Below are 26788 nucleotides of genomic sequence, written 5' to 3'. Positions count from 1 at the left end.
CAAAATCCATTTGAATTTTTTTTTTTTCAACGTTTATTTATTTTTCGGACAGAGAGAGACAGAGCATGAACGGGGGAGGGTCAGAGAGAGAGGGAGACACAGAATCAGAAACAGGCTCCAGGCTCTGAGCCATCAGCCCAGAGCCCGACGCGGGGCTCGAACTCCCGGACCGCGAGATCGTGACCTGGCTGAAGTCGGACGCCTAACCGACTGTGCCACCCAGGAGCCCCTCAAAATCCATTTGTCAAGCACCTATTTTCTGCAGAACACATAATAGCCTATAAAGGGAAACTTAAAAAATATGGATATCATTTTCCAGGTAGTGATATTAGCAAGAAAATTAGATACAAGATAATAAGAGTTCTCTTAGTTAGCTGTGGATATGGAAAAAGGAGGGAGAGGTTGTGGAGAAATAGGTATCTATGTTCTTCACCACTTTCTAAAACAAATGAAATCACATCCATCTACAGCAAGTGTTCAATTTTTTCTCATTGTATCTACTAGCAATTTTAGCTCCCATAAAGTAGAACAAACCATCAGGATACCTGCTATTCTCATCCTGATTATAGCCCACAAAGAACTACTAGAGAACTAGAATTCTAAGACCCTTTAAAGTAATTAATCACATCATGGTAGTGTTTGAAAGACAGGGAGAAGAACCCTGTGTATAGGCATATATAATCATAGGTTTTAATTAGAGTACATACAAAAAAAAACACTAATTTTCTCTAGACTAGGAATCCTCTCATTTTTTATTTACTCATTTTCTATCTTTCCAACTAGAATTACTTGAGACCAGGAACATATCTTAACCAGTGCTATACACCCAAGTCTGGTACCACACTTGGCACACAATAGGAACTCAACACATGGTTCAACATAAAATCTAGGGATAAGAAGTGATACTTAAAAAGCAGATTCCAGAAACTAAAAATCAGACAAGTCCAAACAACGTTCAACAGAGTTCATCAGTAAAAAGAAAAGGAAGCAGTAATAACTTGAAGGGCACATGTATTTACAAAATCAGACTAACCTCAACTTCTTTTCTGACACAGAGAGTGGACAGAGTGGTCTCTCAAAACATTTACAATGTTTTATGTCTTTTTAGACAGGATGGAGATAACTCAGCTAAATGACAAAACAATGAGCTATATTTCTAAATGGTCAAAATATTATATCCAAGAAGTGATGATTAATAGTTAATGATTAACAGAAGTTTTCCAAAGATGTGCTATAAACTATTCTCAGTGGAGTTCTCAATTCTATACCATCAGTGACTTTGGTGCTCATCAAATCAACAGAGAAAGCAATAGCAAATGCCAGAAGGACATAATCTGATTCTCAAAAAGTCTGGTCAGACAGAAATTGCTGGGTGCTACAAGCACTGGCAAACTGCAACTTAAACCAGTTTTGTTATATAAAGAATGTCTCAAAAAACTGAGTTTGTAAATAATGGAGATGACTTTGGAGAAAACATGCTTATATTCTTCAATCTAAATGGCTGAACTAAAAGATTTCCAAACTTCCTTCTTAACTCTCCAATTCATGTTCACTGTCTTTTGGATTATTATAGTTGACTATCAACATATATATGTTGCCACTGTACTCTTCACTAGCATTATAAAACAACAAATTTCTATAATAGAAAATTCATAGGTAACAAAAAGGCAGACAATAAAACATAAAAATTTAATTAGATATAGCACTGAATCTTTTATACATTTCTCCTGTAATAGATTAAATATCTTGAAATTTCTATTTAGGAAATACTTTCACAAATCAGTTAAAAATATAAGATTAGGGAAAACTGACAACTCTAAGATAGAAATTATTAAGTGAAGGTTCCAAGCAAACACTGGGACAATGTCAAAAGAATTAAGTTTACTTTTCCTTACAGAGACAAAATAACTCTTCTACCTGAAGACAATGTCAAATATAGTTTAAGAATTAGTAGATAGACACTTATGAGCTGGAAAACTTTTTTTAAAAAGCTTATTATCAAGTACACTGTAGAGCTTATTACCACTTAATGCCACAAGATCACATACACATCCTACCACAGAAAATCCAAGTATCAAACTAGAGACTAGAAACTGCATTAAGACGCTGTTAGAAATAAAATCTATGTGTTTTGAAGATTTCACCACCTGGTTTCATCAAGACTGCCAAAATATTTTAAATAAAATTCCATTCATTTTTATGGAAAAATAAATTTGAAAAGGTACTCTTAGAACAATGAAACCCAAAGAGAAATTTATTTGAGAGAACGAGCACGTGCGAGAGAGTGAGAGGGCAGGGAAAAGGGACAGTGGGGAGATGGAGGAAGAATCCCATCCAGGCTCCATACTCAGCATGGAGCCCAATGCGGGGTTTGATCCCAAGATCCTGGAATCATGACCTCAGCCAAAATCAAGAATCAGATGCTCAATGAACTGAGCCATCCAGGAGACCCCAAAGAAATTTCCAATTGTCAGTCCATACAAAGTTCTTAAATAAAAAGAATGCATTAATGAGCACCTTACCCGCTTTAAAATTTTGACCTTGTGCTTCACTGTATCTTCTATATATTTGGTTTTTTCATTTGTTGGTGTGTGCTTTGATAACCCAAGCTTTTCATATTCCATTGTCCTATCTTCACTATGGACTTCAACTTTAGCCTGGTTTTCCAAAATATCTGCATCTACTATTTCAGTCTTTTTATCTTCTTCAGCACAACATTTCACACACACGTATTCTTTGTCTTCCTCTCCCATTTGTTGTGCTTGGCAAAGACTTAAACCAACACAATCACCATGAAACCAGTCATCACATCTCCCACAGCCAACCATAAACCTGGGGGAAGGGAAAAAACTTTGATTTAATACATTTTTTAAAAACCCAATGTCAAAAATGCCTAAGTTAAATATTTAATCATTTTCTGACATTCTGTTTTTCACTCTGTCAGTTCAACATGGAGCAAGTTTTCAAAGAATACTCTATGAAAATGGAACTTTTAAGAAGTCAGATACATCCCCACTTGTATGAATGAGAAAATACAAAAAACCATAATGGTTAAATCAAGTGCAACTGAACTTTGTTAGCATACTACACAGAATAACAAAGCATAAAGTAACGTTTCTCCACTGAGAAGGGTGGTAAGATCTGTGATAGTGTGATCACAGACAATCCATCAAAGTTACAATTACATTTACCCCACACACCTGATATATATAAAACTCAAGAATCATTCATCCAATGAATCATACTGAAATGACAAAAAGCGATAGCAACAAATATAAAACTCAAAAACTAACATAATGGAGACTCTTACACTGTTTATTAACCACCTTACCTATGTAACTATACTTTGAGGTCAAAATATTCTGGTTTCATGGTGTAACAGTGATTATATAAAGCTGAAGAATCTTGTATGTACTTTTGAGTGTGGACTTCCTTACTACACTTGTTTTTCCAAATAAAGATCATTGTTCTTAACATGAAGATATTAATATTCAGGCTGAATTTTTTAAGTTTCCAATCGACTTACAAGTTTGCCTTTACTGATTTTTATCTAACTTCACTAACCAACGAAAAAGCCTATGGATGGATACAAGATTAAAGACTCTAAAAAGCTTATTTTTCTAACTTAGAAATATCTGGAATTACTTCTGAATAAAATGGTAAATCAGATGTACAAACAGCAATTTGAGAGAGAAATTATCTTTCTAAAATACTTTTTACCCCACTGTCAGGAAAACTAGAGAGCTCACTCAATCATGTTTAACATTTTCCTTTCTTCTTCAAGTTGGTAACTCATGATATGTTTGAAAGCTTACGATAAAGAGATTTAGGTCTATTCTTTAATGAATTAAAGACTTTCTGCTGATTTTGGTAACAGTGGCACCAACAATGTCAAACCCATTTTAAAAACCTGTGGACCAACAGGAAGATGTTTTAAGGTAATTCAATGGGTGGTACGGCCAACTCTCAAAACATACCAGAGGTTCTGTTTGAAGGTTGAAACTATAAAAACATTTGATCCTTACAAGAGGTCTTGAAAAAAGTCACAGCAAATATTCATTCCTCAAATGCAGCACATTTTTCTCTTCTTTGTATCCCTTTCTATTGTGTATCAGACTACTGCTGTCCATTAAGGAAACCTGACTTCTTACTATGATTCACCATTCTTTACCCTAACTGGTAATGTCTGTGCTATCTTTATCAAATAAGTCATTATCTCCCCAAAATGACAAGGGAAAAAACAAAAACAAGAAAACCTTGTTTTATGTTAAAATAAAACAAAACACAATGTTTTGGATTCATAAGCCAACAACAAAACTTTCAAACAATGTGTTATTTGTTTGCAAGATAGAAATGGTCTGTCTGTCTAGGCTTGGGGAGATTTTAGATGGGTCCATGTTTCAATGATACAGATCTTCCACCCAACAGAATAAATAAGTTTGAAAAATGCAAGTGCATAGCTTTTCTATTTCAGGTTTCAAAGTCATAAGAACTATTTCTTGAAAGCAGGTAATATGAATGTCTGTGAAATAGCGAAGGAAAGCTAGTAGTCATTTCCCTTTAGTTCCACTATCAGAGCAACATTAGCAAGTCTAGACTAAGTTTCAATGAGACTACTTAAAAAACCTACACACTATGACCATGACTATGCTTTTACCCCAAATTCAACTCTTAAATATTATAAAGCATGGATTTTAAATTTCAAATTTTTATTTCATCAGGGACCTTATCTTATGGTTACAAAACTTATTAACTAATTATATTTCATTACGCCTCATTTCAAGTCTGTTTTGGAAAGGTCTCCTCAAATGTGAGGCTCTGAAAAGCAAATCTCTAGCGCCATCTACAGATTATCTTAATAGTTTAGGATTTTATATAGAAAAATAAATAAAATTCTAAAAAGTCATTGATAAAAATAATTTCCACATGTTCTAGGGAAAAAATAAATTCACTTGAAAGTAAAACTGATTTTACAAAAATATAAATCTGGATCATTTTTAGGTCTGAAACTTAGAGGAGTACTACAAATTTTATGGGTATTTATATTGGGGAAAATTTATATTGGGGGAAAAGGTCTATCACAAAAAGAGAGTATTACTTTCTTCCCTTTTTGTATTATTCCTCATGATTTAAAAATGTGAGGGATAGGGGAGAGAGTATGAATCACATAGCTAACAGAATTACTACCCATTTTCTGTTCTAGCCTTGAATTTCTGATTATTAATAGACAAAATCACTTACAGAAAAGACTATATAACCTGGATGTTAAATATTTCATTAAAAATAAATAAACAAACAAATGTTGTATGGAGTTTACCTCTGGATTAAGTAAACCAAGTAGGCATGCATCAGTTAAATGGATGAGTTCAGAAATATTTGTTGTATCTCCTATTGTTAAATATTCATACACAAAGTTTAAAAGTAAAAAGCTAAACTAGACTTAATGTAAGATAAAAACCAATTTAAAATTCTAACCTTTTTGGCATAAGCCAAAATATATTCTTAGAAAACTTTAAAGTTTCTTTAAAGTAAATCAGAGGCAAGCAACAATGAGAACTGTTCTCAGCATATTCATGTTACAATTATCAACAACGGAGCTGTTACAAGATGGGTCTTCAGTTCTGATTAAGTATTTAAGTGACAATCTAGACCATATTACTATAAATGTATACGTACTCACTCTTTTCTAAAATGATTCTATTCCACATAAATATTAAATCAGTTTTTGTCACTAACAACCTTATCTGCAGATGAAAATACTTATCTGTCAATCTCTTAAAATCTTGAGAAAAACAATCTTATTCTGGAAGAAAATCTCCTTCTCAGAAAAACAATTTGAGTATAAAGCCATCATGCTATGGAGATTTTTTGTTTTTAAATTTCATCCAATGTATTAATCATCTATTGCTGGGCAAGAAAATGCAATACAAACTAAAGATACAAACAGCTGGAGACGTAGGAAAAAACGAGAAACTACAGGATAGATACTATGAAAAGACTAACACTTCTTCCTTCCAAAATGCCAACTGGCTTATGTAAACACAAGTGCAAAGATGATTTTTTTAAAGGGAATATTAAGTAGTCCGGTTTTTAAAATAATGAATATGCTTTTGTAAGGCTGATGAGGAAAATAAATGGAAGCAAAAACAACAGTTTGATGTGTAAATTGTTAAGTCAATACCTACTGTCTTTAGGATATGTATAGTGTTGCCTATGGTTAAATATTTATTACATTTGGTGATGTCATGTACAAATCCATACTTAAAAATATAATTTCCAACTGGAAGCACACACAGGAAGCTAACTTTAGTTGTAATACATGTAAAATGCTTAAGAGTTATAAAACAGTCCTTAGAAGCAAAGCTGTCACAAGTGCAAGAAAATGTCATATTAACAAATAGCTTTCCATATGGCTACTGCATGAAATGGACAAAAATTATTTCCAGATATGCCCTTCCTAATAAATTCATAATCTTATTAATACATGGATTAAAATAGGAAAATTACATGCTGTATGACAGGTACATTTTTTGAGTAAAAATGTATACAAGCATGATGTATCAAAAAAAGTAGTGAAGGCTAGTTAATATGTGAAGAAAAAACAATTACTTAGGCTTGCTTCTTTATTCACAAAATGTAATGTGAAATGTTGCTTCCCAATTGTTTCCAATGTCATTATATATTATGCATGTTAATTACATAAAGTAAACTCAAAACCCCTATATATGTATTATTCTCAGTCATTTTCCACACTGAGGCAAAGAAACTCTAGGTTTTATAGAAGAGATACAGAAGGTGGCATTAGGTTAAAAACAAAAAAACAGTAGGATTTAATATTAACACTTTATGTTCATTTTAGGAAAATAACTGTTGATGTTGGTAAAGTGAGCCATCATTAAAAAGCCTTGGCAAACTCCTGAGGGCCAAACCATCAGAAGAGTAGCTTATCTGCAACAAAGCTACACTGTAACACACTTAACACTGCTTGTAACTCTAGGCTCAAGTTTCATTTTAGAAACTCCTTCAAGCTAAGGCTCCTCTTGCATTACTCAGACCACATGTCAGCATGTAATGATTTTTAAGATTCTGGCAGAGAAAAAAGTGCTGGCCTAAAAGAACACTTAAAAGCACCACCCAGCCCTTAATTCTGAAAATTTAGCAGGCCCACTTTAGAATATCTGAATAAGGTGTTTTCCATTAAATTTAATTTAATTAAAAAAAAAAAAAAAAAACTACCAACACATATGTGAGGACAAATGTAGCACAATATCCAAAGACACAATTTTTAAAAACTGGAATATGTGGTTATAAAGAATAACCACCGACACTAAAAATAGGACATGGACTGAATCACAAATAAAGGCATGAAAGTTTGTTATGTCTTTGACATAACAGTTCGACATAAAACTTAAGTTTTTTACAGAATAGCTCCAACAACTCCCACCCACTCTGCCCAACCACCACCTCCCACACCAAAATAATTACACAACATACTTTACTAAATTGTCCCTACCTAAAAAACTTCATTTTAATGTAACCTGATAGTGCTGGGAAAACTCATCCTAATATTTACTTTCATGAATGAGTGAGGATAATATTACAAAGTGCAAGTTATAATGTTCTTTTATCATGTCAGTGTTGATAGAAGTTCCAACAGCAATCTCAACACGAACAGGACAATCTTGCAGCTGCAAACTCCACTTCATCTCCTGTTTTCCTTTTCTTAAAACACTAGCAAATAAAAAATACATGGCGGGGGAGGGGGTCTGGCAGTGTCAAAAAGCTATAAAACACTGAATCCTAAAATCACTTCTTAAAAGATCGGAATTCACGAGAAATCCTTCAAATCACTAAAACATTCAAAAGAGAAATACAGGTTTTCACTCCGTTCCATGTTACATACACAATCTACCCAGGTAATTTTAACAGTTGTTTTAGCTATCAAACTTCATTCCAAGGTCAAGTTTGATAGTTATGAAGTGATGGTGTGCTTCATTTACTAGAATTTTTTTTTATATCTTCAAAAGAAAAATAGAATTTCCATTATGACCTTTACATTTTATTACTAGTTCTTCTCAAGCCAAATAAAATAAAACTTACAGACCCAAAGCAGTGTTAACAATTTTTTGATCAGAAAGTTTTTTTCTCTTTCAGATGCAACAACTAAATCACACACTCTAACTGGTTACAATGACAAAACATTTCTGTATATACCAGCAGTTGGTCAGGCTACGCTTTTTTTTTTTTTTTTAATGTTCTAGGATGACATATTTATAAATTCAGTAGCTCCATCTATTATTTATCCAGGATTGATGAGGGGTTTTTTGTTTCTGCAAAAGTCTTTGTATATTAAATAATTTCTTTCTATAAAAAAGTTCTCACATAACCCTACCCTAAAAAGCAATTTCTCTTTAATGCACATATCACACACACATACACACACACACCTGTTGCCATGTGGTTTTTTGCAAAACCCACACTGCTTGCTGGGAGTCCACATATATTTGCTTTCAAATGAAGAGCTATGGTCTGAACCTTCTTTTTTTATAGTAGCTATGTTGTCTGGAATGAACAATGGTGGCTCATCCAAAGAAAAACTTTTGCTGCTTCTTCTCTGGCGGGGTTGTAGGTTCTTCTCAGGTTTTTTTAGTTTCAGTTTATCTTCCTCCTTAAAATGCTCTACACCACCTGCATGTTCAAGCTCTTCCTTCACATGGCTATTGGTTTTCATCCCTGCAGCCAGCTGCTGGGGCTTATGGCATTGTTTCTGGCTGGAATGTAATAAATGTCCAGTTTGTGCAGGATGATGGGGTTCTTTAGAGCCACCAGGGTGACCATGAGGTTTATCACTCAGAGAATGAGTTAAGGGTTTGGAAACCTGCACTAAATTTTGATCCTGTGATGTTTTTTTCACTATAGAATGAGCTTGATTTTTCACAGATTTAACCCCAGAATTGCAACTCTGAATTTTTGAATCCTTATCAACTTGTTTTTTTCTCACTTTGACTGGCCTATGAAAATTTTGCTGAGTTTCTGGTTCATCAACATTTCGTTTCACGCTTTTGACATTAACCTTAGTTTTGTTATGCATTAGTTCATGCTTTGCTGCAACAATTTTTTTCAGAGTATCTGTGGTCATGTTTTGCTTAGAATGAATTACAGGTTTTGTTTGTTTGGATTTTATGTTTTTTGACTCTAAGCAAGAAACACTACTTGACTGGCTGCTTCTGTCATCCTGAAGGTTTGCTATTTCATGAGACTCCATTTTAATACTTTCAACAACATTCAACTGTTCTGAATTTTGGTCAGGTGCATCACAAATAGCATTTTCTAAAATATTACTTTCTGGCTCAAAAGCATTAGCATCAACCATCTCTAAGTTTGATTTATTAAATTCTGTACTCTCCAACTGCTTATCATTAGACTCTGTGTCATTACAATAACCCAAAGATTCTATTTCATTTCTTTGAAAGGAGTTCTTCGCTTTATCAGCAACTTCCAGGGTATTCTTCAATTCCATATTACATTCATTTACTTCATCCACAGAACCAGACAAACCTGTAAGGTTCTTTTCTGTTTTATTTGGATTTGTACAAGCAGCAGCATTAGAAGGAGAGGCAGAAGATGCAGGCTCCTCAATAATTTGGTTATCTTCACGAGATAATTTTACTGTCTCATTTGATTCTTGTTCAACTTTTCCTTTTTCCCTCCCTTCTTCAACAACAGTGCCATCCATCTTAACTGAAATAGAATCATCCTGTTCTTCTTTATCTGAAAACTTAAACAGTGGGCTACTAACAGTTTTGACTTTACAGTCCATCAGAGCTTCATTCTTCTTCTCTTCAATACTAACACAAGTCTCTGAAAGGAGTGAACAATTTAATTCATGAGATGGCACATTTGCTTCTCCCTGATTATCAGACTTCTGCTTAGAATCTAATCCAGCTTCATCCTTCATTTCAAGACAAGACGACACTGAAGAATGACTTGAAGACACTGATACTTCTGGTACCACGTCAATTTGTCCAATATGTCGGCTGCTCCTTCTGCTCTCTTTATGGTATTCAGGTTTTGGTGATACAGAAACTTCTTTGATCTGACACCTTTCTGGATGTTTCACCCCTGCTTTGGGGGCAGATACAGTCTTCCCAGATGCCTTTTTTGTGCTATTTAAAGGTGCTGCATTTGAACGCTTGGCAATAGTGCTTTGTCGCAAACTTCTTACTTGTTCTATCACAAGGGAAAAAAACAAATAAAAATAACTTAGCTATTTTGCCATGTGTTTTTATTTCAATACAATTTAGAATACATCACTTGTTTATTCTGAGCTATAAATTTGCTCACTTCAGTTAAAATGTACTGAAAGTTACTCATGATGATGATGATCATATATATATATATATATATATATATATATATATATATCTCCATGTTAAATTTTACATTTATCAAAGTTCTATAAATTCTGACACGAGAAAAAAACTTCTAGAAAATTCAGACTGATATTATACTTTACTATAAGACAAGAATGTTTTCATCAAGTTTCTTTTCTATAATAAATAAGCGGGGAGCAAAATAAATGAGTTTCCTTTGCATTAATGACCATCATAAAGCAAGACTGTCATACAGTTTTAAACATTAAGTATCTTTAAATAAAGAACACCAAACAAATTCAGGTGCCAATATAATAAGAACTAAACCACCTATAACAAACAGGATCTGTGTGAGTTTCAAAACACAGCCTCACAACTCAAACTCCTTTATGAATGTGCTTCACTTATATCACCATTTTAGCATATAAGCTATTCCTAAGAAATGAAGTATATGCTATAGTACCACAGATAAAGAGAAATTACAACTAAAGAAGTTTAAGCCAGGAAAATATATCATAAAAGAAAATGGGGAAAGTATGAAAATAATTGAACAAAGCTTCCCACCTTTAACAATATTCCTAAGAATCCACTATATGAGTTTTTCCTCTTTTCCCTATCTGGATACACCTCCAAGAAAAGGAAAACATATGGAGTGCAAGGAAAACAGAAAGAAAGAGAACTAAAGTAGATTCACTAATCAGAAAAACCCACAAAATGAAATAGAAAATAAACTATTTCCAAGCCTATGCATATCCAATACCTCCAAATAAACACCATGAAAATTAAATACTATCAATTACCAAAAATAAAAAGACTCCTTCCTACTCTTCAATGCAAAACACCACTATGCACCAATACTTAAACACTGCTTATTTGTCATATACCACTTTTACTTTTTTTCTTTAATATTTATTTATTTTTGAGAGAGAGAGAGAACACGAGTGGGGAAGGGATAGAGAGAGAGGGAGTCAAAGGATCTGAATGAAGCAGGCTCTGAGCTGATAGCAGAGGGCCCGATGCGGGGTTTGAACTCACAAACCATGAGATTATGACCTGAGCCGAAGTCAGGCACTTAACCGACAGCCACCCAGGTACCCCTACCACTAAACTTTTAAAGAAGGTATCAGGTGTCTTCACTTGTCTTTAACAGTCCTTGGTGATGCCTACAGTCTTGATGTAATTATTAATAGTACATTCTTTTATTCTCAAAAGTGTCCTAGTTTGAACAAAAAACTATCTGGTTGTCCCAATCTTAGAGACCCTTTCTAATTCCCCCAGGACTCAGCACAGTATTTCTTCATTAGGTAAGCACCCAACAATTTTTAAAAATTTTGTGGATTATTGTGTGGATTATTAACTGTTCACCACATGCTCAGATATATAACATTTTTAAATAACTAAGAATTTAATGGTTCATTATCAATATCTGGATGAGATTTTTATGTATTTTATGTATTTTAAGCTTTGAAGACAGCTTGTAATAGTTTACACTTCTACTTTATTCATCTGCCTTGAAATAAAGTAAGGGAACTTTTAACACCCATTACCTACGTTGTCGCAAATAAATAGCATATTCAACCATAAAGGTAATTAAGATTAAAAAAACGTTTTTCAGGGGCACCTGGGTGGTTCAGTCAGTTATGCATCCAACTTCGACTCAGGTCATAATCTTGCGGTTTGTGAGTTCAAACACCACGTAGGGCTGTGCTGACAGTTCAGAGCTTCAAGCCTGCTTCAGATTCTGTGTCTCCCACTCTCTCTGCCCCTCCCCTGCTCAATCTCGCTCTTAAACATTAAAAAAAAAAAAAAAAAAAGTTTTCCAATAGTAACTGACTTATTGAGCCAAAGATCAAGTTGTTTTTTTCTCCTCTAAACATAAACTGCCTTGGTTGGAATCCTGGCTGTATAGGCCAAACATTATCATTACCTGTCCATACTGTTCATCCTATTCTTTTCATTACTCTAAATTACAAGTATTACCAAATAATTGATTTTAAAAACTGATTAAAAATATATATTGAGGAAAAGATGATAAAAGTAAATAACATGCATCTAACTTAATCCACTTCTCAAAACACCACACTAAAACTATACAAAAGGCATGAATCTAAAATGAATGGAAGAACAGGAGAAAACCTGAATTTTGGAAGCCAAACAAGAGATGATCAAGAAGTGACCCAAAGGAGATAAACCCTAAGATGGCAACGTGGGCAAGAACCAATAGCATTAATACCTCAAAAGGGTTAGGAACTGGTGACCCCAGATGATTCTAAAATGAGGATGAAAACAGGTAGTTAAAATGAAGAGGAGTTAAAAGCTGTGTGAGAAGCAGTCAGACCACTAGCTCCCTCTCCCTGACTCCATCTGCCAGGCAACTGCCCTTTCCTGGTCCTAATCCAAGATTTGGAGGCTTGCTCTCTGGAAGAGTATAAAACAGGGTTTCTAGACTAAGGAACATCAGGCACAGATAAAAGTGGCAGGAAAGTACACTGAAATGTATGATATTAAGTGAAGTTATATACCTGAGACACCCTGTCAGCTTCCTTAAAGGACTCCCATTACACAATCTAATTGAGCCTAAAGGAATAAATAACCTCAATTCTGACAACAGGGGTTCCTCAAAATAAAAAAATAATAATAATAAAAATAAAAAGCATAGCCAGATAACCACACAGTGAAGCTCACAGTAGACAAAACCCAACCCACACTCTTGAGTGTTAACCTTTTCATTTCATACAGTTTTAGTTTCTTACTCTTCAACATGAGCAAGCAATCAAGGATCAGACATTTTATTTTTTATTTAAAAAAAAAAATTTTTTTTTTCAACGTTTATTTTTATTTTTGGGACAGAGAGAGACAGAGCATGAACGAGGAAGGGGCAGAGAGAGAGGGAGACACAGAATCGGAAACAGGCTCCAGGCTTGGAAAAATTTCACCAAGGAGAGGAAAAAGATAAAGAGATAGAAAGTAGGCAAGATCAAGAAAATGGAAGGATCAGTCCTTTCTAACACTTGAATAATGAGTTCAAGAAAGCAAGAACTAAGAAAATAGAGGGATTACCAATGAATAATACAAAAAGTTTTCCCAGAATTGAATAGTAGTCCTTTTCAGACTAAAAGGAAATATGGAGTACCCAGAGTTCAACATATAAAATACACTTACCCTAAGACACATTATCAGAAATATCAAAACACTAGAGCTGAAGAGAAAGACTCCACAAACTTCCAGAAGAAAGTAGGTAACACTCTACTTAAAAGAAATCAAGGAATTCCTTAAAAGGAATCAGAATAAACTTCTCAACAGCACTGAAATTAGAAGAAAATAGAGGAAAACTTTCAAATTTCTGAAGGAAAACTATGTTCAACCTTGAATCCTACATTCAACCAGACTGTAATTCCAATAGAAGACCAGATTAAATATATTTGCAGACATACAGTTTTAAAATAATGTCTCCATGTTCTTTTTCCACACAAAACTACTGGAAAAAGTGTCACCAAAATGAAGTAGGTAAGCCAAAAAAGGAGGAAATAAGAACTATAACACCAAACAGAATCCTCAGAAGACTAGAAAAGGGAGATCCCTAGATAATAGCTATGCATCAGGCTTATACAGTGCACATGGGAGCAGATCAGAAAGCTCCAGTTTCTTCAATAAAATGAAAATGACAGAACATCTGATATGCACAAGTATTTTTAGGAAAGATTTAGACACCAGCAGAGTGTTGAGGTATTACTGATATGTACAAAGAAAGCTATGTACAAATATACAAAACTATAAAGCAAATGAACAAAAACAACTATTAAGTCAGAAAGACAAAAAGTTGTATAGGAAAAGTAACCTCAGTTTATTAAAATCGATCATCTCTAACAGCATACAGAGTCACAATAACATAATTACTAGTGACGTAACAAAATTAGAGAATGTACTTTTGTGTGATGAGAACAAGAGGAAAAAAACACTAAATTCATCATCCAGAGTGGGAAGTCAATAAAAATACTTGTATCAGAATAATCAAAAAGTAGTAATATGTTACTCAGAGACATGAAACTAAATACCAAAAAATTAATAATACCAGCTGAAAGAATTATTTCCTCTGGGGAAAAAGAAGTATTAGAAACTTACAGAATTAGTGAACCCTTTAAATTTTGTAAATATAGGGGTGCCTGGGTAGCTCAGTCAGTTAAGCATCCAACTTCAGCTCAGGTCATGAGCTCACGGTTTGTGAATTTGAGCTCCGTGTCGAGCTCTGTGCTGGACTCTGTGCTGACAGCTCAGAGCCTAGAGCCCACTTTGGAGTCTGTGTGTGTGTCTCTCTCTCTGCCCCTCCCTCACTCGTGCTGTGTTTCTGTCTCTCAAAAATGAATAAACTAAACTAAAATTAAATTAAATTAAAATTAAATTAAACTAAACTAAAATTAAATAAATAAATTTTGTAAATATATAATTTCAATGAAAATTTTAAAAACTATACCAACAAACTGATATAATCTCAAAATTGATTATTATCAAAATGCTGAGATTAGCAAGCACCATGAAAATATATCTCTGCTTAGCAAGGTCATGACCTATCACATCTGTCTCTATACCTTGGATTTTCTAGCTAGAACCTCTCTGGAAGGATTACCTTGTGCCATTAAACGAGGTGATTTTCTTGGTGACCTCACTGAATTTTCTTCTACTTTGTCCCTCAAATTCCTGTTAGGTAAAATCAGTTCTTCTTCATCAATGGTATCATTGCCACTTTCTTTAACAACACCTTCGTCCATAATATCGTCAAGACCAACAACTAGAAAAAAAAATAAAAACAAGAAAATTAATTTTAAAAATATCGAGGACCTTAAGTACATAAAGGCAGTACAGAAAACACTGTGAGACAGTTTAATGCAATACTACCCTATAGGGTCATGAAAACTTAGTTCTATTCCTATTGTGTGATATTGCCACTATCAAGCTCCCAATTCAATTTTACAAACTTTTACCTTATGAGGTAACTAGTGTAGAATAGCTACAATTGTTCTTGATTTGGCCTGTGCCATCACTCTCACTTAATATTCACTGTACCTCTGTGACTATCATAAGCACCTATACCTGAAAACTCAATTATCCCAATTTTGGTTAAAGTAGTACAAAAGTTTAATGCTCTGAAAAGCTTGTGATTCTGAGTTCATGCTAGATGCAAAAGATTCTAGTTCTAAGTGTAATTTTATTCAAGACTTTATGCTGGATGTGTGAAAGTAATATAGGTATACCTTTGAGAGGTAGCGAAAAAATATACACAGAGAAATGGAAAATATAATATAACTTTCCCCTCTCTCAAATGCCAGGTAAAATTGTAGGGGTTTAATATAGCTATATAATTAAATTACCTTCTAGTCAAAAGAGAGAGCATTTCATTTAATGGGAAGGGGGAGATATGGAAAAGGACTGGAGGACACTGAAGAAAATATAAACACTGTATATTCTGAATTATAATAACAAATTTACTTCACTTAACTGGCTGACATATAGCAATTCTAAATGTGCAGCTGAATGAAATCTTGTAAAAAGAATGTGATTATTTAGATCAGAAGGCCTGGATTCAAATCCCAACTAAAACACTTAAATAAAACTTGACCAAGTCACTTAACCTCTCTATCAGTTTCTTTATCTCTAAAATGAGAATAACAATACCTGTCCTACCTACCTCACAGGGCTGTTGTGAGGATCAAGTGAGATGATGTATGAGAACTCACTTTGTAAACTTTAGAGCACTACACAAATGTTAGTTATTATCTTCATCCTAGGGGTTAGAAGGAACCTCAAGAAGTTATCTAGTCCTCATCTTTGTATCCAAGAAGAACTTCAATTAAAAGAGCTCAACAAGATAGTGGTCTATCCTAAAATTTAAAGAGAACAAAATTCTTTATAAATATACTTTCAAATGGTACAATCTTTTTGAAGAGCACTTTGACAACAAACAGAACAATGAAACTGCTTATATACTTTGATCAATAAATTATAAAAAGAATAAATTATGAAAAAAAAGCTGGCTAGAAAACAGTGTGATCTTTGTTAGTAAAAAAAAAAAAAACGAAATGCATGTGCATGTACACTCAGACAAACAAAAAATATTAGCAAAAAGATGAAAATCATAATAATGGTTATTCTATAAAATATATTTCCTGTTTTCCACATTTCCTGCTATATGCGTGTTATCACTCTCAAAAATAGTCTATGCTTTAATCACTATTCCTATGCACTAAAACCTTAAAGAATATACTTTAGGAAAATTCATCAGGACTCATTTAAGATATAATTAGGGGAGAAACGGGTAGGGAGTTCAGTTTAGAAGGCTATTCCATCATGATGAAATACTTATGTTGCCACAAATTCACACACATTCTCAAAAATGTTTTAACATTCATTTAAAAAAACAAAATGTAAGACGTTTCATCCCAATTTTATATAAAAGCATGTATACAATTTATGCATTACAAATATGCATAGATAGAAATGGACAGGTGGGGGGGGGGAAGCACTGGAGTATTACCAGTGATTAGGTCTAGTGGTAAGGTAGATAAGGAATTTAGGTTTTTTACATCATTTTCACGCTGTCTCTTTGTTTTCCAACCTTTTCTACAATCAGCATGTATTCTGTATTGTAATCAGGAGAGAAAGAAAAAGTTCAAAAGATAAAAATAGTCCAAGAGAAAAGCAAATAAAGCCTGATTAACAGTGTTTATTGGCAGGGAGCGAAAAGTTATGTTCTGAATTTTAGAGCTATATTGCAATGCAGAATCAATGGGATTTAGCAAGCCCAATCCAAAAGTCAATTATTACGTTTTCTCTTGCTCCATCTGCTAGTAGCTTCTGACCCAGCTGACCCATCTCCCCTTCCTGAATCCCTTTCCCCTCACTTCACTTGTGAACATCACACTTCTTCCTATCTCACTAGCCACTTCTTAATATCCTTTGACAGAGCCTCTTCTTCTTGCAGATGTCTACGTGCTGGAGGACTTAAGAGTCAATCCTCCCACCTCTCATCTTTATCTACATTCAAACCTCCCCAAGTGCTCTCATCCAGTACCATCTACATTTGTATGACTCCCAAAATTATTTTCTCCAGCCCCAAGTTCACATTTAACCTCTGGAAGAGGATAATTTAACATCTCCACACGAGGTTGTCTAACAGATACCTCAAGCTTAACATACTGAAAATAAACACTGCTTCCACCCATTCCCCCCCTCGCCTAAATAAAACTGCCCCTCCTAAGGTATTTCTGGTAATGGAACCTCCATTCACCCAGTTGTTCAAACCCCAAACTCCTGAACTATCCTTAGCTCTTCTCTCCTCATATACCACATCCAGGTGATCAGTATATCCTAATTCTATCTATAAAACTCATCTGACCATTTACCATCTCCACAACTAACATTCTACTCCAAATTACCATCATTTACTCATCTGACCATTTACCATCTCCACAACTAACATTCTACTCCAAATTACCATCATTTACTCATCTGACCATTTACCATCTCCACAACTAACATTCTACTCCAAATTACCATCATTTCTCATCAAGACCATACTGTAATAGTGTCGTAGGTTCTTCTACTGCCACACACCACCCCCCCACCACCACATACACATACAGTTTACTCCCCACACAGTCATCACAGTGATCCTTCTAAAATATGAAGTCTTATCTTGTTACCATTCTTCTCTTCAAGACCCTCCAAACTCTTGCCACCACACCACCACACTTAGATTTATGCCCCAAATCCTAACCAGGGCCCACAGGATCCTAAGATCTTCCCCAGCCAACTTCTCTGACTTTTCACCTATCGCTCTATAACTCACCCCACTCCAGTCACACAAACCTTTCCTAATACAGGAAAGTATAAGATCTCAGGGTTCTGTTACTTGTTATTCCCTCTGGCTAGGATGCTATTCTCCCAGATATCCATATGGCTCCCTCTCTTGCTTCTTTCAAGTTTTACTCAAATATCACCTTCTCAGAGAAACTTTTCCTAACAATCTTACCCAACACTCTCATCACTGCCTAAAGACCCTTAGTGTACTTTATCCTTTAAAACATGTTTCACACTACCTGATTAATATCTGTTTAATAACTATCTTCTCCACTAGAATGTAACTCTACAAGTCAGAACTCTCTCTCTCTCTCTCTCTCTCTCTCTCGCACTCTCTCTCTCTCGTTCAATGCTGAAACTCCAGAACATAGAATAATGACCTGGTATACAAGATGTACTCCAGAAATATTGGTTGAGCAAAAGAATTAGGGAAAAGAAGAGGCCAGGAAAATTTAAATGTTGATAAGTGAGAAAAGGTTTTCACTAACCAGAAGACAGAAGTTGGAAAGAACAAATTTGGAAGTGAAGTAGTGACTTCACTTTTTGGATATACTGATGACATTAAAAAGAGCAGGCAAGGGCGCCTGGGTGGCGCAGTCGGTTAAGCGTCCGACTTCAGCCAGGTCAGGTTCTCATGGTCCGTGAGTTCGAGCCCCGCGTCGGGCTCTGGGCTGATGGCTCAGAGCCTGGAGCCTGTTTCCGATTCTGTGTCTCCCTCTCTCTCTGCCCCTCCCCTGTTCATGCTCTGTCTCTCTCTGTCCCAAAAATAAATAAACATTGAAAAAAAATAAAATAAAAAATAATAATAAAAAATAAAAAGAGCAGGCAAAGAAGCATCAAGGTAATAAAACATCACAAAAAAAAGGGTAAGGAAAATTTCAATGAAGTAGGGATCAGGAAGGTTAATGCTACAAGAGAAAACAAAGGAAGGAGGAAAATCCACTAATTTGACACACAGAAACAGAGGACCAGATGACAAAGGTTAAAAAGTGAATGAATAAAGAATGACAACTGCAGTCTCTCTTTTATTTTTAAGAAGTGTAATGGTAAAAGACAGAAAAGGAGGACAATCAACTAAAGGAAGTTAAAGGGACAAAAGACGATTTCTCTATTTAAGTGACAAATGGGGAAGGGAAATGTAAGGAGGTGAGGTAGGGAGAATTACCTTTACAAAAGGAGATGCGGAATGGGAAGGGAAAGAGAATGCGGCAAGAAGGAAGGAAGGAAGGAAGGAAGGAAGGAAGGAAGGAAGGAAGGAAGGAAGGAAGGAAGGAAGGAAGGAAGGAAGGAAGGAAGGAAGGAAGGAAGGAGAGAGAAAAAAGGGAGGGAAAGAAGGAAAGAAGGAAAGAAGGAAAGAAGGAAAGAAGGAAAGAAAGAAAGAAAGAAAGAAAGAAAGAAAGAAAGAAAGAAAGAAAGAGAGAGAGAGAGAGAAAGAGAAAGAAAGAGAGAGAGAGAGAGAGAGAGAGAGAGAGAGAGAAAGAAAGAAAGAAAGAAAGAAAGAAAGAAAGAAAGAAAGAAAGAAAGAGGAAGGAAGGGAGAAGAGGAAGAAAGGAGATGGAGAGAGGAAGGGGAGGAGGGAAAAATCAACAAAGATCTCCACAGGTTTGTGTGTATGCTGGAAAATAACTTGGAAGGTAGTGATGCCTTGAGATCCCATCATCATACACAAACCTCCTAAGGCAACAAGCTACAATTACATCTAAGACTGCATTTGAGATGTTTCTCAGAATTGACATTTCCAAGAATGCAGCCTTTTTTGTACTTCTGCTCTACCTGACACATTTCCTTTACCTAAAGAAGTGCATCTTTAGGGGCGCTTGAGTGGCTCAGTCGGTTAAGCGCCCTACTTCAGCTCAGGTCATGATCTCGCGGGTCTGGTCCATGAGTTAGAGCCCTGCGTTGGCCCCTGTGCTGTCTGACAGCTCAGAGCCTGGAGCCTGCTTCATATTCTGTGTCTCCTTCTCTCTCTGCTCCTCCCCGACTTGCGCTCTGTCTCTGTCTCCCAAAAATGATTAAACGTTAAAAAAAAAAAAAAATTTTAAAGAAGTGCATCATTACATTAAATCAAGCTCTACATGGTTTCCAACATACCCAGGGCTCTCATCTGAACAATGCCCCCAACAAGTAAAGCACCTAACGTAACTTCTCTGTGCCTCAAATTCTTCAATAAAATGGAAAAATACTAGTGGCTCAGAGGGTGGCTGTGATGATTAAATTAATATGTATAAAATGCTTAGAACAGTATCTGGCACTTAGCTTCTGTTTCAGTCTCCCTGCTCATGTATTCACCCTCAAAAATTATATATTCCTTCCCCTCACTGCTTTTCCTCAACTCTCCCCATAACAAATCAAATTTTTAAAAGTATCTGAAATTTCTTTCTTTGAATCTATTCATCTAACTAAAGGTAATTCACAATGCAGAATGAATAATCTCTAGCAAAACCCTCCAAATTAGGTATTTGTGTTTTAAAGAGTTTAATCCAACTGTTTGTGCTAAGAAAATGAACAGAAGTAAAGGAGAATCTGGGTTCTTTTCAGAACACTACCTATTTTCAGGGACCTCCCACATCTCCCCCTCCTTCTGCCACAAGGCTAACCAAGATTTAATATTTGACATCTCAACTTTTTAAATTCACTAAAATGGAACCTTTGGGTTACCAAAACAGTGCTATGACCCGGACTCTTTAGAAGACAAGTGTATGGTTATGCCATACAGAAAAAAACAATATGCTTTTTCATCCCTCCCAGATTCCAGAATTAGAGGTCACTCTCATTTTGAAATTTTGGCATGAAATCTATCATCATACTCAGAAATCCCTGAGCTTGAGTTTAGATCACATTAAAATTCCTCCCAACCTCACCTGCAAATGGCCCTAATTTAATCTGAGTTCTGAGGTCAGTCAAGTCTATGTGAAATCCTCCCAACACTAATATTACTTTATTCCAGACCATTTACTTCTAATCTATCTTTTTGGGAAAAAGAGGTAAATGAGATAAAGAAAATAAAACCAAACCATTTGGAGTTAAACTTACTGAATTTCTCAAGAACAGGATTAGTTTAAATCACTCTAATACCATATAAAAGGGAGAACCACAGTACAGTATGAAATTCTTCACATTTGACATGCCTTAATTCATGCTGGCAGTGCAAAAGGCCAAACTCAACTATTTCTAGGACAACTGTTTCCTCTTTTATAGAAGTTGGCATTGGGGCACCTGGGTGGCTCAGTCAGTTAAGTGTCCAACCCGTGGCTTTGGCTCCGGTCATGAACTCCTCCTGGTTTGTGAGTTCAAGCCCCACATTGGGCTCTATGCTGGCAGTGCAGGGCCTACTTGGAATCCTCTCTCTCCATCTCTCTGTCTCTACCCTGCTAGTGCTCTTGCTCACTCTCTCAAAATAAATAAGTAAACTTAAAAGAAAAAGTTGACATTAAGTATCAGACTTCATAAAAAACTAAAGAGCATGATGTTGCAGCATCACAATAATAAAGGTTAGATATCTTTTTACAAGGCCTGTGTTCTGAAGTAGAAAAAGAAATTTTATGGTTACATCCTCCTAACAGAGCCCCCACAGCTTTTTCCTCTAATGTTGCAAAATACCACCCAGCCTCTACCTGGACTCCCCTTAGGAAAAGTTATTTCCTTCATGGATGATTCATACTCTCATTCCTCAAAGAGGCTGTGGCATGATATACATCAAGTTGTATGTTACATAAAATTAACCATTTTGGGTGAATATATCATTTTAGATATTAGATGTTCCTAATTTGAAAAAATACAAATACCGCTACTATGCACATTTTTCTCAGTTCCTTCTTTACAATAAACTTTAACACATAGGTTTACTGCGCCAAAGAATGAGAATATACGTATCTTATTATTTTATATATCTCATCACATGGCTTTCCAAAGGGATTACAAACAATTTACAGTGTAAAGAGATTCATATCAAGAACTCACTAGCGTTGAGTCTCAGATTTTTAAAAGAAACACAGTTACTAAAAAACCTTGAACACTTCAGATGTGTATACTGCCTTTTTGTATTTGTTAGCTTTGCCTACTCTCCCACTCAGGTGTGAAGGTGTTTTTAATGTATTAGAATTCTATATGTAATTGTCTATGTTACCTATTTGATGCAAATACTTTCCCTTATTTTATTTTAGTATTATTTGGTGTCAATCTAAGGTAACTTTTCTTTAGAATGTTATCTTCAGTTACTCCAATACTATCAAATTATCCATCCTTTCTGCCATAATCTAATACATTCTAAAGCCTTATATTTAAATGTGCACAAATATTTCCATTATCAAAGAAGTCTAGAAGACAGACACTGGGTTAAAGCAATTAGAACTGTTTTTTCACCACAGATCTTCGGTCTTCAATATGCTAAACGGGCATTATAGGAGGGAAAGAACTTCACGTGGCATAATACAACTGTTTCCCAAGTTCTATATTCACACATACTAAAAAACATACACCAAAATGCTAGTAATGGTTATTTCAGAGATTTTTCCCTTTCTGAACTTACATTTCCTAATCCATCTCACATTAAAATAGTTCTGTTAAAAAAAATTTTCCAAAATATCTGTGATTGCCTAGAAAATGAAGCTAAAAAGAGACACATTAAACAAAGGTTTTCTATGTAGAAATAAGTAGTATTATTGATGCCACTTTTTAATTTTTTTCCTTTTTATCAAAGTTATCCATGCACAAGGTTTTAAGGAGTGGTGTCTGGTTTCATAAAGTTTGTTAAGAAAAACATTAATGCCAAGCACCCACTTCTCCTCCACTTCCCCCACTAAATTTTAATTACCTCAATGGGGAATGAAGACAAATTAAACCCTTCACTGAAAGGTTGCTGTGAAAACTGAATTAACTAATATCAGTTTTTTGTTTTTTTTTTTTTTAGCTAATATAGCTTCTAATATTTGCTTGGTAGACAAATAACAAGATCTTAAATGGTAGCAATTATTAAGTATATCTTGGCAGATTTTTTTCAAATAAATTTCTACAGCCCTAAGTGCCCTTCATGTGATCCCTTCTCAACTGTCTAAATAATTTCTCTTATTGCCAAGATCATTCTACTAAGCTAACATAAAAGTGAGATGGTAATCATTCCCTAAAAATTTAACACTTGAATTCCCTCCTAGAATACTATATTTACCTTTCAGTTAATGCCTTTAAAAACATTTACTGAGTACCTATTGTATGTCACATGCTGGCCCAGATTATTTTAGACACCAATGATACAGAATACTCAAAGACAAAATGATCGTGTTTCTTCAACAATATTAAAAAAGGACTGGATGGGGGTACTTATACAGACTGATATATACTTACATACTAACCAACTCAATATATTGACGTTATTTCAATTCCAATTCAAACTTAAAAAAAAAAGTGTTTAGGGAACTGGGTAAAACTGGAAGCTGACTGCACACTTGAAAATATTAAGAACTATCTTTAAAGTTCTTTTAATATTTGGATAATATTACTGTGGCTATTTCTTAAAATAAAGAATTCTTATATTAGCGATACATGCTGAAATATTTACAAATGAAATTACATGACTTTTGGGCTGTGCTTCAAATAATCCTGGGGTGGGGGCAGGTAAGGAGGAGTGGGGTATAAATGAAATAAAACCAACTATTAACTGTTTAAGCTAAGTAACAGGTACACTGAGCTTCATTATACTCTGTTTGATGTTTTCCATAAAATATAAAATTTTTAAAAAACTGTTTCCATAAAGCTTCATTTTAAAATGAGGGTGGGACAAACATACACCATGTTACATGATAAGTCTTAATTAAAAGGAAAGAGTAATAGCCTGGAGAGAGGAATAAAGGATGATTTGTAATTTAATAAATAGCCAGCAAAAGCCAGGGATACTTGTACCGGTTGTTTACTGCACAACAGCTTCTGGCCTACAGGAAAAGTGAAGACTGAAATCCAGGCCTCTGTCTGCTCTCCAAGCTTACATAGGAGAAAAGGATGACTTTTTTTTTTTTTTAAGTTGATTTATTTGAGAGAGAGAGGGAGAGCACGTGCATGCACATACACACACAGGAGGCAGAGGCGGGGGGGGGGGGGGGGGGGGGGGAGGAGAGAATCCCAAGCAGGCTCCACGCTACCAGCACAGAGCCTAACGTGGGGCTTGAACTCAGTACTGTGAGATCATGACCTGAGCCAAGATCAAGAGTCAGCTGCTTAATCAACTGAGCCACACAGGTACCCCCAAGGATGTCTTTTTCGAATTCCTAAAAAGGTACTATATGGGCTGGAAGGAGCCTGGGAATGGCTCAGTCAGTTAAGTATCTGACTTTGGCTCAGGTCATGATCTCATACTTCATGGGTTCAAGCCCCACATGAGGCTCTGTACTGACAGCTCAGAGCCTGGAACCTGCCTCGGATTCTGTGTCTCCCTCTCTCTCTGTCCCTCCCCATTCGCACTTTGTCTTTCTCTCTCTCCCTCTCTAAAATAAACATTTTTTTAAAATTTTTTTTTCAACGTTTATTTATTTTTGGGACAGAGAGAGACAGAGCATGAACGGGGGAGGGGCAGAGAGAGAGAGGGAGACACAGAATCGGAAACAGGCTCCAGGCTCTGAGCCATCAGCCCAGAGCCTGACGCGGGGCTCGAACTCACGGACCGCGAGATCGTGACCTGGCTGAAGTCAGACGCTCAACTGACTGCGCCACCCAGGCGCCCCTAAAATAAATAAACATTTTTAAAAAAGGAAGAAAAATCTGAACAAGTTGGGACAACCGCTTTTTAGAAGGCATATCAAATACCTAGACCCTGAAGAAGAAACATGACTAGGATATCAGAATAGATTGGGGGCAGGTCTCTGTGGCTAGATTAGGGAAAGTGAGAAGAACAGAAGATAATATTACATACAGAGGTACCAGGGGAAACTAAGAAGGGTCTAAGCTACAAGGACTTTAGTTTTTTTTTTCTTTGTATGAAGCAGAAAGTTACCAGAGCACTGTGAACACACAGGCATGATTATGATCTAACTTTGTAAAAGATTACTTTTGGTACTCTCTTCAGAACAGACTGTAACAAATCCCAAAGGGCAGAAGCTGGGAAGCCACTTACAGGCTAATGCTATAATCCAGGTGAGAGATGGAAATGGCTAAGACCACAATGGTAGTGAAGAAAATGAGAAGTAGCCAGATTCTGGATATATCCTGAAAACAAAGCCAACAAGATTTGCTGACCAACTAAATATGAAAATATGAAAGAGAAAATATGAAAGTAAAATAACGACTTCAAAGTTTTTTGCTGAGCAATTCAAAAGGACTTGCCATTTATAGAGATGGGAAAGACTATAGGAAGAATTGGCACTAAGGGAACTGGGGGGTGGGAAAATAGGCATCAAGAGTTCAGACATTAAGTTTAAGATGCCCAATAGACAGCCAAAGACATTAACACAGGTGTCTGGAGTTTAGACCAGAAGTTGAGGCTAAAAATACACATACATATACAAATACATACATGAGTTTAATTATAGAGTATTTTTCAAAGATTTTTTAATTATTTATTTTATTTTATTTGAGAGAAAGAGAGAGAGAATCTTAAGCTCCACACTCAGAGCCAAGCCCAACGAGGTACTCTATACCATGACCCTGGGATCATGACCAGTCGAAATCAAGAGTCAGATGGACACTCAACCAACTGAGCCATCCAGGAGCCCCAAGATTTTTTTTTTTAAGTAATCTTTACACCCAACATGGGGCTTGAACTTACAACCCTGAGTTCAAGAGTCCCATGCTCCATCGACCAGGCAAGCCAGGTCTCCCGTAAAGAGTTTTTTAAGTTATAAAATTAGATAAAATCAGCACAACAGTGAGTAGAAAATAGAAAAGATACCTAAAATCTGAACCCTGAGATAGTGCAGTGCTTAGAGGTCAGGAAAATGAAGAGGAGTATCAAAAGAAACTGAGAGAAAGAAGACAGGCAGGTGACAGAATAACAGGAGTTCCAATCAAGTGAACAGATCATTTCAAAAGACAGAGATCAACTGATAGAAAACCACTGATAAAAAGAAAAAGAAAAAGAAAAAGAAAAAGGAAAGGAAAAGAAAAGAAAAGAAAAGAAAAGAAAAGAAAAGAAAAGAAAAGAAAAGAAAAGAAAAGAAAAGAAAGAAAAGAAAAGAAAAGAAAAGAAACAGTCTTGGGATCTAGCAGAGTCACAATCTGGAAGAAAGATACTGGGGATAAAGAACACAAGAGAATTCTTTCCAGAAGCTGCACTATAAGCAAAGAGCAAAAGAATAGAGTAATACAGATATATGATAAATATATATATATAAATGTATACAAAATGCACTTCCAAATCATGTGTGATAACACTGAAATTCAACTGTAAGGATTTTGGCAGAGTATATATACCCTTCAATTCTACCAAGCACGGATAAAACAAAAAGTAGAGTGGATATCCCATCATGTTAACTACAAATCATGACCATGGAAAACAAGAAAATAAAAACTTAGTCTTGAAACATGAAAATCTAATTTCATAAGTATCTAAATATGTACCTAAATATAAGACATAAGGG

At 35.3% G+C, this 26788-nt stretch overlaps 1 protein-coding gene across 7 annotated transcripts in view; it reads right to left on the bottom strand.

Moving 5' to 3' along the window:
* The window catches only part of PHF3 (PHD finger protein 3), an 81849-nt gene that overhangs the window by 19441 nt on the left and 35620 nt on the right, over positions 1–26788 (bottom strand). For 5 of the 7 annotated variants that reach the window (XM_045057704.1, XM_011282408.4, XM_045057705.1 and 2 more), the window contains 3 exons: positions 14998–15159; positions 8448–10230; positions 2523–2832 (listed from right to left, as the gene is read on the bottom strand). In XM_045057704.1, coding sequence (XP_044913639.1) covers positions 2523–2832; positions 8448–10230; positions 14998–15159 — 2255 coding nt within the window. Of the gene's footprint in view, positions 1–2522; positions 2833–8447; positions 10231–14997; positions 15160–16056; positions 16250–26788 lie in introns of all 7 variants that reach the window. The other 2 variants (XM_045057707.1, XM_045057706.1) reach the window with 2 other exon arrangements.

Source organism: Felis catus, chromosome B2 (genome assembly GCF_018350175.1).
Source record: "Felis catus isolate Fca126 chromosome B2, F.catus_Fca126_mat1.0, whole genome shotgun sequence".
Classification (NCBI taxonomy): domain Eukaryota; kingdom Metazoa; phylum Chordata; class Mammalia; order Carnivora; family Felidae; genus Felis; species Felis catus.
The sequence above is the reverse complement of the archived record's forward strand: the minus strand, read 5'-3'. Positions and strand labels throughout refer to the sequence as shown.